Source organism: Lissotriton vulgaris, chromosome 5 (genome assembly GCF_964263255.1).
Source record: "Lissotriton vulgaris chromosome 5, aLisVul1.2, whole genome shotgun sequence".
Lineage (NCBI taxonomy): Eukaryota > Metazoa > Chordata > Amphibia > Caudata > Salamandridae > Lissotriton > Lissotriton vulgaris.
This window is the reverse complement of record NC_141693.1, coordinates 1,468,447,445-1,468,461,849: the sequence shown is the minus strand read 5'-3', so window position 1 is coordinate 1,468,461,849 and position 14,405 is coordinate 1,468,447,445. Positions and strand designations below refer to the sequence as shown.

Below are 14,405 nucleotides of genomic sequence, written 5' to 3'. Positions count from 1 at the left end.
ATGCACAGTCGCCAGAACAAAATGAGTGTAATACGGACAATATATATGGCATGTAATTGAAAGCTTCATGATATCATTGTACAGGTGATGGGAGGTAGAATGCTGTGGTACAGTGGTTGATGTTAATTTTCTTTCTTGTTGTTTCATTTTCATATAAAAGTCAAAAGTTAAAGAAAACTGTAAGACAACAACTATTCTATGATAAAAAGTATACCCTGAACATAAGACCATTGTTACGCCGCCGGACCTATGGTTGTCGGCTAAAGGGCTGTGTAACTCTGAACAGTACTGTGTGAAATCTGTGTTTGTTGCAGCCGGCCTCTAAGGTTGTAGGCACAATGCTGTGCTCATAAGAACAAATGTGCAATAAAGGTCTTACAAAATAAAAAAATAAAAAAAAAGATGGGCTCAAGTAACCCCAGAGCTGTTTAATAATGATATAAAAACTGTATGTGGAGATGAAATAGCTGCCTGCACACAGGGGGGGGGGGGGGGGCACCAACCTGCAAAGGTGTTGGTGGCCTTCCAGACTATTACAGAAATGGTTACGGAGGTGATGTCAGCATCAGTTAAGAAACAGAAAAATGTGGGCCCCAAATGGTTCGATCAACAGTGCTCGAAATCAGCAGGAAGTTTGAGGGAAGCCCCAGCCACTAGACCCAGAGTGAAAGCTGACGTAACAGTCTGTCGTAGGGATTACAAAATAGCGTTAGCTAAACGCAAGGGAGCCTTAAGGGATGAGGCATGGGATGAGTTACTGGATCCTGAAGCTCTCAAGAATAGTTCTAAGTTTTGGGGTATTTAAAAAAAAAAACTTTCCTAGATCAGGAGGCAGGAGGTGGCTTTGATTGTAACATCACAAAAGAGGAATGGGAGGCCCATTTAGTGCAAATGTATGCCTGCCCCGACGAACAGAATGACACCTGGGCACCCGATCTTAATGTCAACATAATTAAGTTTGGGAGGGGGGTGATTTTGGAAGGAATTGTAGGCTTAACAGCCGGCAAAGCCCCTGGTCCCGATGGGATCCCCCCAGACTTATTCAAGTCTGATCCCTCTTTTTGGGCACCAATTTTGGGATCTGTTTTTAATGCTGCAGCTCAAAGTGGTTGCCCTCAGTCATGGGGGAATTCAACTACCCGGGATAAAAGTAGCCCGCACTGCTATATACATATTTCACTCATAGATTCTATGGTGAAAGTAATGGGAAGGGTCTTATTGCAAAGACTTACTTTATGGGTAGAAGACAATAATATCATGTCTGATTCCAAGTACGGGTTCTGTAGGGGACGTTCTACAATCGCCCAATGTCTCAATCTGTTTCTGATTTTAAGCAAATATACAGTGGCACATAAGGGGACTATTCACCTTGCCTTCATGGACCTGTCCTCAGCTTTTGACTGCGTGAACAGGAAGAAGCTTTGGCAGTCCATGAGGGCAAGGGGGGTTGATTGTGGCATCGTAGATTTTTTAGAATATCTACATAGGTCCACAAGAGCAAATGTTAGGTTTTCTCAGGACCGGAGCGTGACCAAGGATTTTAACATTAAAAGGGGAGTCCGACAAGGATGTATTTTGGCTCCCTTTTGTTTAACTTTTATATTAATGACCTAGATAGCGCTTTACGGGAGGTGGGGGCCGACTGCCCCAGAGTGGGACGCCGGGGTATTCCGGTCCTACTATATGCGGACGATGCAGTCCGCATATCTAGGACTGAACGAGGCCTTCAAGCTCTCTAACTGCCTTCAAGTCCTTTATGTCTGACAGAGATCTTACAATAAACAATTCTAAATAATATATTATGCAGGTAGGCCAGCCACCGAAAAAGAATTTCCATTTTTATGTGGGAGATGGAAAAATTCTTCTCACAAGCATGTTCTCGTATCTCGGTGTCCTCTTTGATAACAAATTGAACTGGGGCCCTCATGTTTTGAAAAAGAAAGGGGACGTTGCTAGGGTAAATGCAGCAATATTTAATTTTGCAACTAAATTGGGGAAAAAGCCCACTGGTGCAATGCTGCAATTATATAATGCTAAATCAGTGGCGACTGCAACTTATGAAAGCGAAATCTGGGGGTATATCTCGGGAGAGCGACTACAAATAGTAGAGAATACCTTTCTGAAACGCTTATTGTGTCTCCCACAAGGTACATCAAACCTAGCTGCTCGTGAGGAATTGGGGATCCAGTACGTCAGTGACTCTTTTTCTTTATGTCCACTGACCTGCTGGTTAAAACGGTGGTTAAACCCTGATATCCCCCTTACACATATGATTTTAAAAGATTGTCTGTCTATGGATAACCCCTCTGCCGTACCTTGGTTGAACTACATCAGAAAAGGCTTATTAAGTTTTGGCCGGGTGAGTTATTTGATACCCCTGAATGTATTCTTAAGGGGGATGTGGAGGCAATAAAAATGACCTTCCTCACAGAAAGAAAATTGAAGAGGGAAGCCATTGAGGTATTGAAACCAAGTGGACATATATTATGTTAAAAACAACACCACATACTGAGCCTTACTTATTGAGCTCCTTATCCTCATACGAAAAATTTCTGCTAACAAGGTTACGGATGAATTAATTTCATCACCTGCTTGTAATGCCTAAAAATTCTGTTTTTAGTAAAGAAGCAGCTCTCTGCGGCTGCGACGGGAAGTCTCCGCAGGACTTGCTGCATTTTATGTTTTTATGTAAATTATATGAATTTCCCCGCAAATGCTATCTGGTCCCCCTTTTAAAGAAACTTAATTTTTATCAGATCAGACCAGCCATGATGTATCTACAATTATTACATAATGATTGCATCCTTTTTGTATTGGAATTCTGAAAATCAGTTCTTAAATACAGAAAATGCTTGGATCTATAATTCACTTTGTTTACACTTTACTTTATAGTACATTTAGTAAAACCTATGCTACTACATTGTTGACAAAAAAAATGTTCTGATATAAACTGCTGCTAAACCCAGTATTATTTGCACTTTAATGTTGGTTCTTTCCACAAGGAATTTTTATTCTGTTGTATTTTATTTATGTACTTTTATGGTTTGCAAAAACAAAACCGAAATAAAGTTTTATTGATTGATTGATAGATGTGTTGCACAAGGAGTACCCAATCTTTTCTGTAAGTGAGAGCTACTTCTGTTCAAGAAAAGTACTCCTGGGCTACCAGCAAATTTTGTCACTGTAAAATAGTGACAACATAATTAACATGACATAATGACCACACTAAGGAGGATTATCAGTCAAGGTTACCAGCAGAATAACCAGGAAACAGTTATCAATAATAAATGCCTTCATGTGACTAATGAAGTAACACTCAAATCATCACATGCCTTCTGGCACAAAGGAAACCACAGCCTTTTGTCTCACCAATTCAGGTTGGATTATTATTCTACTTTCAACTTTAAATGTTTTTTGAATTGCAAGGTTTTGTTTTTGTCACATATCATTTTCTGAAAATACACATAATTTTCTATCAAACACCACTTTCCATTTTAGGCAAACAAACTGAATATTCCAGAAGAAAAGCCTTTTCTGAACAAAACACGTTTTGCCTTTAAAATATCAGTTTCCATTTTTAGGAAATATACAGTTCCCAAACATCAGCTTGTTATTTTCATGGAGTGCATACATGTACAAAAGCCTCACATGGACAGATTCTCCTTTGAATGGCCAGATTTTACAGTCCTAGGCAATAGATGCTCTTCATACTGCCAATAATGCCTACCATTACACCAGGGCCTCAATTGTTACAAAGCTGACCACAATACCAGCCAGGATGCCCACCATATATCAGTTATGGGCATTAATATCAGAGGGGTGGCCCCTACCATGTCAAAGGTGGCTAAAAGTAGGCCAGTCATACTCATGTCAACGATGCCTGCCAGAAGCCCACGACTAGATCATGAGTGTTTAAAATAATCAAGGAAGACCAATACTATGCCATTGGCACTTTTATGACCAGAACAGCACTATTGTGCCAGAGATAAAACCCTTTTGATGGAGTCAAGCATACTCATTTGGGGGTTCTTAGCACCAGGCATAGCTTCCAGGAAGTTATATTGTTTATTAGGAAGGGGCACAATGTCAAGCAGACACACACATAAATGAATGCAGAAGGTGGCTTTAAAATGTCTCTGGTGTGAATCTAAAGCCTGTTCTCTGCTTGGGCTGAGCATGTACCCAACTAACACATTTTCACACTGGCTCCACTTCAGTGGGTCAGCACTAGTTACTGCGTATGCTACTGTTGCCACTCTTCTTTTATGGTTCATTATTTACACACATGGTGCGACTGAAAGAGCTGGGTCTAAAACATGGCCAATGTCCTTGTGATTTAGGTAGATGGAGAGTGGATACAGATGGTCCATACCCCAAAGACTGACACAGTATGTGTTTAAGTGTTATCATAAGGCCATGCCACCGGTGTGGCTGGCTTCCTTTCTAAGGGTCTTGAGATGATCAGTGTCGTCTTCTTTAATGTGCACAGATCCTCTGAAAGATATCGGGCTTGGCTTCACCGCTGAGAGCTACTTTGTGGTTGCTGGCAAGCTACCAATAGCTCACAAGCTACCCAATGGAGACCCCCGTATTCCACAATTATCGTTTTGGTTCTTTGCTGATTTCACAAATATGATCTTATCCAAGCAGATCAATAATACAGCTCTTTAAACAATCGTATGCTCTTGGACACCGGCGGGGAGGGAGACGTGGGGCCAGGAGAAATCGAGAAGAGCCAAGGGGAGAGGAAAGGGGACGGCAAAATAGATCAAATGGACAATATGTCTTGAGAACGAAATGGATTGTTCTTCTCTGTGACATAAGAATCAGTACTCCATGGGTAGACAGATCTAACCAACAGGTAGGAAGGGAGGGAAGGAGTAATCATGGGAAACAGTAGAAGCCAGAAGGGAAAATTAGAGGGAAAGAAGTAGTGGGCTGAAAATGGGAGAAACTGGGATAGAGTTAGAAATACATGCACTGCTCCAACAATATTACCTGAGGAAAAGAAACCCCAAGAGAGCCAGGAAGCCGCTTACCAGGTCCACAGTGGAGACCGCCCATCGACTCCACTGTTTTAACAGTGAGTCCTCATGTGATCCTATCACTAGGACTCATTTTGCTGTGTGCCCCCAGTTGAAGAAGGACATGTTGGGATGGAGCCATAATAGAGCTAATGGGAGAATGTAGACCAATGGGTAGGAAAAAATCAGGTATCTGACCGTCTTAAGATGGAGAAGGTAATGTTGGCTGACTGATAGTGCTTGAATGGAAAATACTAACTGATGGCATTTACTGTGTTAGAGTAGCTGCTTCCAGATGAAAATAGACAATCCCCTATTTCTGAAATGAAAATTATTTTGAGATTGTGATTGCTGTGCCAATTTAATGCCTCCACTTCTGTGCTTGCTGTAACACAGTAGTCCCTACATAGTCTTAGCATTTCACAATGGTTCAGCAAAAACTCAGTTGTTTCACAGGCTTAAACTGTACTTCATTTATTCTTCAGGCAAGGCTGGCATGTATTTTCAGAGTGGCACTATCTTATATTCTGCTGCTGCCAGTGTCCGGGGGTTTGTTGCAAGTTTGGGTATCTGTCTGAGCAGAAAGGCACTATGGATATTGACGGAAAGGCACTATGGATATTGACACTGTGTGCTGTTTTATGTAGTTTTACAACCAATATCTGCCCAAACTTGGTCTGTAGTTCAGGCTTAATCATAACACACTCGACAATATTTGTTTAGTGCCAACACGTGGGGTTACCACGTACTGCCAGGAAGTCAGCATTCTTGGTTATACGGAGTCTGTACATAGGGTGTCCTCTCCACGACATCATGAGATATCTCATGTGCTGATATCCTGTACCACAGTTTAAAGGTCCTGTCTGCTTTTAAATATGGTATGAAGAGAGAATAACTAAATAAATGTGCTTAAGCTGCACCACTTGCCACTAATTTTCTAAAATAGTTACCACAGATATCTTGTAAAATATAAGTAATTCTCTTGACAACTGGCCCGGTGTTTTTTAGAAGACGCCATTTGTCACTCTCACAGAAAGAGTGAAGAATTCTATATCTTTCCAGGTATTACTATAGCCTTATAAGCTCGCTGTAGCGGGCTATACCGGCTAATAAAGACCCGCTGAATCGTTAAAGGCCCGAGCCGAAGGCGAGGGACTTTAACGAGACAGCGGGACTTTAATTGCCGGTATAGCCCTGCTACGAAGGGCTATAAGGCTATTAGAACATTCTGCCACTAGAGGGCAGAATGTTCTAACAAATTAAACAAAGGGTTCTCGAAGCTCGAGGGGATATAAATCCCCTCGAGCTTCGAGAAGACTTTGTAGAACATTGGAATGTTGCTCTGCGGGCCTTTACCGACCCGTAGAAGCAGGGAGCACTCCATTGTCTGCAATGGAGCTCCCAACATTCCAATGTTCTAATGAGTATTAAAAAGACAATTCTACCAATTAACAGAAAGCTCACAAGCAGTGCCGGAAAGTAGCGGTGTCGCCCTGGATCCCAGTTCCCCAGCTTTATCACCTTGAGGTCAGTGAAAGGGAAGGAGATGAAGACGCTTAGCTTATCACTTCACAAGTACCTTAGAGACACTAGGACTTAGAGGCAGGGTTTTTACTTTGTTGAACTACTCCCCCCATGTAAGATATGTACAAGCAGTGCTAGAATGCAAGATGTATCTGTGAATCTATGAGGAATTACACAAATCGTGATTTAAATGACATCTCACAACTTATTTTTTATTTAATTGTTTTATAATGCTGCTCATCCCGGTGTAGGGTGTCTGAGCGTTTTACTTCAAAAGAGACACTGTAAATCATACAAGTGTGCAAATCAATAGACAAAAAATGTTGCATAAAACAATGAGGTTTATATGGTTTTAGAAATCACATATTGCCCATACTTGTGGGCATTATATGTTAAGACTGAATGGTCAGAAGAAAGACATGGTCTGGTCAGGATTTAAAACTGCCTGTAAGCATTTTTAATTCCTAACAGATCCCACCTTTGGAACCTTAGAATAAAAACAGACTGAGAAAAAAAACACACAATAAGGATCTAAACCCTTGTAAGAAAGTTTTCAGGCTCCTCCTTGATTCTGATAAATAAACCACTGTGCTATAATAGAAGGATCGCAACTTATGAATTGGGAGTAACAAAATTATCTCAGTGTCAAAAGCAGTCACCCAGACACCTTTCTACATGAAATACAAACCTGTGATAGGCATGTTACACAATGAGCTTTGTTGCAGACACATTGACCAGTTATGCTATTTTTAGGAATCAAAACTACGATCAGACAAAACACAAAACTTTCCCAGAAATGCATTAAGTACCAGAATTATTTAACCGCTATTATAGTCCCCTCAAAATTGCTGAGCACACAAAGCGGTTTGCAACAGATGTCTTAACGCATTATTATTTTAAAATGAATCTTTTTTGTGACCAATTAAGTAAGATATAACAGATTTACAGTCATACTTGTTCTTGTTTACAATTTCTATGCAGCATTTTTTTTCTAAAAAAACTACATAAGGTGCAGTGCAAACTCCATCCTGTTAACACCCCCCCTTTTCCCCTTTTCCAATGCCACAACTTGACCCCCAATTTATGGGTTCCCAGAGAAAATATATTTGAGTTCTAGCACTGCTCATGAGAAAATGTGAGTCAGGCTTTTGTACATGGCTCTACCCCGTCCATTCAAAAAAACGTAAGCGACCCCCTCCCATCACAAGTTTGGATCCGGTTGTTCTCCCTGGCACTATCCTGGCACTATCCTGCAAACTGCATAATTGCCCCCTGTAAGTTTGGCTGGTGTTTCAGAGTTAGCCTTTGACTCAATAGCAGAACAATGACAATGAAAAGACACGATATAGGAAAGGAGCAAAAAAAAAGTGCTAAATTGAATGTTACCTCCTGCACAGTCTGGGCGGGATGAATCCGGAAGTTCACTGTGGCACTCGCGGAAGGCGGGATTATGTTAGACTGCGGGAAGGAAGTAAATAATCATGGTTGTACTTCAATAACATTAAACATTTCTCCGCCCTCAACTGAATTGCCTATTGTTATTTAAATATTCGTACACATTAACACCCTCCGAACAACAAAAGGCCTCTGTTATGGGCGCCCAGCCCATGGCCCATTTTACAAAACTTGAAAGAATGAGAAACCTCAGATTGGTAGGGGCACAGTCGAGTACGCCTGCGCATCTGAAAGGCGACTATAGGGCTTGGTGGGAGGGGGGGCTGCTGGAGGCGGCTGACCGCCAGGGGGGCTTGCCCCCCCAGGGTTTTTTGGGCCATGGGGCAGCCCAGAGCCTAATTGGGCTCGCGGGGCTTCATTTGGGCTAGGGGAGTTGTAGGGGGGGGGGGGGGGGTGGTTTAAAACCGGATATTCTGTCGACCGTGTCACCATTTTAGTAAGGTGGCACAGCAGCCGTTTGGGTACTGGGTAACTGGGCAGAGGGTTTTGGAAATTTTTGATCTAAGTTTTGTGTAGAAGTAAGGAATGGTGCGGCCATCAGAGCCAGAGGTGCCGCCTGCGCGGTGGGCAGCAGACGTGGTAGCCATGTTCATGGCGGATATATGATGTTACCACGCGTACTTTTAGCACGCATACCATTACCACGCATTTTTTACAACGCAGGTCATTATACAACGGAAACCTTTACAACGCAATACACTACAACGCAGATACTATTACAATGCATACCATTACAACGTAAGTATAGGTAAGTAAATAATATCAATATTTAATTTAAAATAATTATTTAGCTATTATTTAATTTAAATATTTATTATTTAATTATTAATTAATTTTACTAATAAAATTAATTTTAATGTTATTTGTAAATATATTTTAAAAATACCCCTGTACCCCAAAACCCAAACCCAGCCCTAAAACCTAAAAATACCCCTGTACCCCAAAACCCATACCCAGTCCTAAAACCTAAAAATACCCCTGTACCCCAAAACACAAACCCAGCCCTAAAACCTAAAAATACCCCTGTACCTCAAAACCCAAACCCATCCCTAAAACCTAAAAATACCCCTGTACCCCAAAACCCATACCCAGCCCTAAAACCTAAAAATACTCCTGTACCCCTAAAACCCATACCCAGCCCTAAAACCTAAAAATACCCCTGTACCCCAAAACCCATACCCAGTCCTAAAACCTAAAAATACCCCTGTACCCCAAAACCCAAACCCAGCCCTAAAACCTAAAAATACCCCTGTACCCCAAACCCATACCCAGCCCTAAAACCTAAAAATACCCCTGTACCCCAAAACCAAAACCCAGCCCTAAAACCTAAAAATACCCCTGTACCCCAAAACCCAAACCCAGCCCAAAAACCTAAAAATACCCCTGTACCCCAAAACCCAAACCCAGCCCTAAAACCTAAAAATACCCCTGTACACCATAACCAAAGACCACTAAAAAATGTTTTAAAAAAAAGATAAACTTACCTATAATTATACTTACTTTGTAATGGTATGCGTTGTAATAGTATGTGCGTTGTAGTGCATTGCGTCGTAAAGGTATGCGTTGTAAAATGACCTGCGTTGTAAATGTATGCGTGGTAATGGTATGCGTTGTAAAAAATCAGTGGTAACAGTTACATACCGTTCATGGCTACGGGCCCGGAAGGGAAGAAGCAACCAGCTGGTAGGTGCGGGCAGCTGCCAAGTAAAAGTAGCTGCATGCATTAGATCACTATAGGGAAGGGACGGGGCGCCGAAAGGCATCCCGCGCTCCCTTATGTAAAGTGAGTGGGCGGGGCCGGCATTGTGGCAATGAATGAGGTCACGATGGCCACTGAGGCCGCACGCGACACAGAGAGGGGGAGGAGGGTATGCAGGAGCCAGTCAGTGGAGCACCCACAGCAGGGGCCAAGAAACAGGAAGTCAGCACCAGGAGGAGTGGAAGGGAGGGGGCAGGAAAGAGGGCAGGCAGAGGGAAAGTAGGTGGGGAACATAGTGGAATGAGGGAAGGGGTAAAAGAAGGAGGGGGAAAGCAGCAGGTTTGTGGGGGACAGAGGAATGAAGGACGCTGGGAAGGGAGGGGTGGTATGGGGGGCCCTGGCACCAAGGAAGAGCAGGCGGGGCCAAGGTAGGGACAAACTCCATCTTTGGAGTAGGGAGGGTGGTTAGAGAGGGCCTCCCGGAGGGCTAAGGTCATGTTGGTCGGAGGAGGGGAGATTGGTTGTGTGGAGTGGAGGGGGAGGGAAGGTGGGGGGAAAGCCTCGGCCCATGGGCTGGGAAAGGGGGAACAAGAGGGGAAGGATAGTGGGCAGGGAGGAAGGACAGGAAAGGGGACCAGCGTCTGCCATGTTGGCTGCACTGCTGGAGTGAAGTGACGGGGAGGAGCAGGTAGAGGGGGATGGCGGAGGGTCTCTGGGCAGGGTGTAGACCACCGACCAAAGTATATACACCTCAGGGGATGGACCCGGTGGGGGTGTAGGGGCTCCAGCGCGGCAGGGGTGGAGCTTTTTGGGGGGGTGGGCAGGAAATGGGCAAGACAGGCGGAGCAGGGGGACGATGAAGGGGCATATGGGGACAGCTCAGAGGTGGGGCAAGGGAGGGGTATTGGCAGTGGTGTCCGGTGGCTGGGTCAGCAGGAGTAGTTGGGGTGATAAACCCCGGCTCGCTGGACCTTACTTTTCAATTGCAGGGTCAGCAATCACAGGAGGTAACTGACTCTGATGAGTCACATGCGGCTCCGCGTTAACGAGCAGAAGGGATGACACTGTCAAAGGCGGACAGCTGGAGCACGTCGAGGGAATGACGGAGCAGACTGAGGTGGGAGCGGTGGTACAGCAACCCTGTTGGGTCGATGCAGCCCGGGGGCAGCAGCACCAGTGTCAGGGCAAGAACCCAGGAGTGGGTCAAAAGGCGGGTTTGCAGCCCAGCCCAGGTTTAGATCTGGAGGACTTAATTCACAATTGGCGGGAAAGGGCTAAGTCACAGGTGCATAAGAAAAATTGGGGAAGAGCCTCTGCAGTTGGATTAGGATGAGGATAGTATTGAAGAGGTGGAGATTGTTGAGGACATGGAGGGAGACCAGGAAGGATGGGGGTGGAGACGTAGTAACGATATGCCTAGTGTGTTACAGATTGAAAAGAAAAGACAGCGTCTGGCCCAGGACAGAGTGATGCAACCCCCTTCCTTCATGACTGGTTAGGCAGCTGGATCCAGGGAGGACGCCGACCTTGACGCCAGGTAGGCAGGTAAGGGCGAAAAAGGGCAAGGCCTGGTAAGCTCCCTCAAACTTAAGGGGTCAGTGGGGACAGATACGCATAGAAGCGAGACTGAAGGGGGGGGGGTTCGCCTGCTGAAGAGATTTAGATGTAAAGGATACAGAGTGTATCCGGAAACACAAGAATTGGACAGGAATAAGAAGAAAAGGGAAGCAGTAGGCAGTCGACAGGGTGAAGGGCGGGAGACAGTGTCAAGCAAGGATGAGACAACAGGGGGAGACGAGAACGGCATTTGGGTGCAGGCAGACGAGGCAAAAGAGAGCCACAAGATAAAACTCAAGAGGCTGCCATACATGGGGGTGACAAAACCACAAGGAGCGCATCTCATTTTGTCTTTGAAAGAAAAGATCTGGAAGGGGGAGTACAAATATATGCTGAAGTTGCTGCACAGAGAGCAAAGGGCAATAGAGGGTTCGAAAGAAGAATTCAGGGCACACCTCACGTGGGATCCAGGGGCGAGGTGGGAAGAGATAGATGCAGACTTATATCAGCAAAGATTGGGGCAGTTAAGTTTGTGAAAACCACTTATACGGCCAGTGGGCTTCGCTTCCGTTGTTTACCGCCCCTTTCAGAACCCCCCCACTAGAGGGGGGTTGAGATCCGTAGCCAAAAACTAAGGGGGCGTGCAAGGGGCTTTTGGGGATTTTAATAAAGGATCATGCACAAGGGAGTACTGCAAATTCAGGCATGAGTGCTCCAAGTGTGCAGGTAGACACCCATTGGTAAAATGCTATGGGCAGAGGAGCACAAGGCAATATGGGGAAAGGCTCATACACCCATTAAACAAGAATGCTTAAGAGCATCACGTTTAAAGAAGGATTTACTCTCGATTATGAGGCGCTACGGTTCGCCAGGTGGGCAGAAAATTTAAAATCAGTGAATCCACACAAGACAATAGTAAGGGACAAACTGTTCAAAGAAGTCAAAGAAGGGCGTATGAAAGGCCCATTCACAGATTGTCCTATGAGAGACTTGATAATTTCACCAATCGCAGTGGTACCCAAGAAAGATCCTCGACAATTTAGATCGATACAACACCTCTCATGGCTGGAAGGGGCTTCAGTTAACGATTTTATAGATGAGAACTTTACATCAGTTTCATATTTGTCAGTAGACGTAACCAGAGAACTGGTGGAGAGGGTAGGTACTGGGGCACTGATGGCCAAATGTGACAAAGTCTGCTTTCCGTTTTATTACCGGTACACCCTGATGATTTTCAGTTGCTCTGTATACAGTTTGAAGGGCAAATATTTGTGGACAAAGCGCTACCAATGGGCTGTTCCATAGCCTGTACATTGTTCCAGCGTTTCAGTTCCTTTTTGCAATGGGTTGCCTCGTGGTAGCCAAGCAAAGAGATGGCGACACACTACCATGACGACTTCTTCCTGGTGGGCCAACCCGGTTCAAAGGACTGTCAGCAACAGCTGACAAGTTTTCAATACTACCTGGCACCAGAGAAGACACAAGGTCCAAGTTTCTGGGCATTGAATTGGACTCGGGGCAATGGATGCACGCCTACCGATTGAGAAGAAGCTGCATATGATGATTCTGATAGATGACATGCTGTCTAGACGAAAAGTGACGTTAGGGGGGTACAGGTGCCGCTAGGACAACTCATCTTCGCAAGTATAGTAGCACGGACAGGAAGGACATTTTGTAGGAGACTGGGAAGGTTATTGGATGGCCTTACGTTGCCACATAATCACATGCGCTTGTCTGCAGGTATGAAGGAGGATTTACGCATGTGGCGCAGTTTTTTTGAGAATTTCAATGGCATCCCAATGGCGACATCCAAAGAGTGGGAGTGGGATGTACACATATACTCAGATGGAGCAGAAGCGAGGGGTTTTGCGTTGCATTGGCAGGGTAGATGGTGCACCGAAGAGTGACCATGACAGTGGAAGAAAGGGGGAGGAGCATAAGATTTTTGGAGTTATTTCCTCTAGTGGTCGCAGTTACAGTGTGGGTGCAGGATTTGGCACACAGGAAGGTGATTTTTCGGGTGGACAACATGGCAGTGGTGCAGGTGGTGAATAAGCAATCCGTGAGGGATGCCCAGGTTCTCAAGCTAATGCAGGTTTTTGTACTCAGTTGTCTGAAACGACATTTTGTTTCAAGCCAGACGTGCCAGGGAGCGACAATGACATTGCAGACGCTTTGTCTCGTTCACAGTGGGAGAGGTACCATGGTCTAGCCAGTGAGGTGGACAACTGCAAGACACCAGTGCCGACAGGGATGTGGTCTATAGGAGACGAAGGATGTTCCAACTGGTGGTAGGGTCGATGGCAGTAGCCACTTGGAGGGCGAATAAACAGGCTTGGCGGGAATTTTTAGATGGGGGCTCAGTGGAGGACAGCTAGGTGGGCAGGGGAAGAGGAAGCTGTACAGTTTATTCGCTCTATGATTGATAGAGGATTGTCAAGGTTCACTTTTGCAGGCAAGCTGGCAGGTATTGCTTTCATGGGGAAGCTGTGGTGATGCTATGCCACCTCTGCAGGCGAACTCAGCAGATGTATTTTAGAGGGCTGGGTCAGAGAGAAGGGGGCTAGGCCATGGGTGTGGAGACCGGTGTCTAATGTTTTATTGGTCGGTTTGCTAGACGTCATTCTGAGGATTTGCAGGAATTATGAGAAGATAATGTTTTCCACATTAATGTCTGGGATGTATTTTGGGGCTTTTAGGGTTTCAGAACTGCTGGGTAGGAAGGGCATGCCAGGTTTACAATGGGGTGAGATGGTCTTTCGGGATTGGAAGATTACAGTGAAGATTAAACAATCGTAAATAGACCAAAGGGGAGCGGGTAAGTGGGTACTGATGTTAGCCACCTGTGACAGGAAGGCATGCCCAGTGCAATGGGGGGTGTACATTGAGAGAGTGGGCCGCTCCAGGCAGTGGGCAGAGTTTTAGCATGGTTTCCAGCCACACAGTGTCAGCGGCGCAGTTACAGCGGGTGATGCAGAGAGCGTTGTTTTTAGTGGAGGCCCTGGGTGAATATGGTATGCACTCATTTCAGATCGAGGTAACAATGGACGCAGCAAAGTAGGGCTGGGAGAAGAACAGGATAATGTGCTTGGGGCAATGGACTTCTGATTGTTTTAGAACCTATATGGGGGAGGCATAGTTTTCCA

The 14,405-nt window shown here is 44.9% G+C and overlaps 1 protein-coding gene across 1 annotated transcript in view; it reads right to left on the bottom strand.

Annotated features, from left to right (window-relative positions):
- Positions 1 to 14,405, bottom strand: part of PM20D1 (peptidase M20 domain containing 1) — a 220,322-nt gene that overhangs the window by 75,570 nt on the left and 130,347 nt on the right. Inside the window, exon 10 of the mRNA XM_086923426.1 lies at positions 7,935 to 8,006. Within this exon, the coding sequence (XP_086779552.1) occupies positions 7,935 to 8,006 (72 nt within the window). The remainder of the gene's footprint in view (positions 1 to 7,934; positions 8,007 to 14,405) is intronic.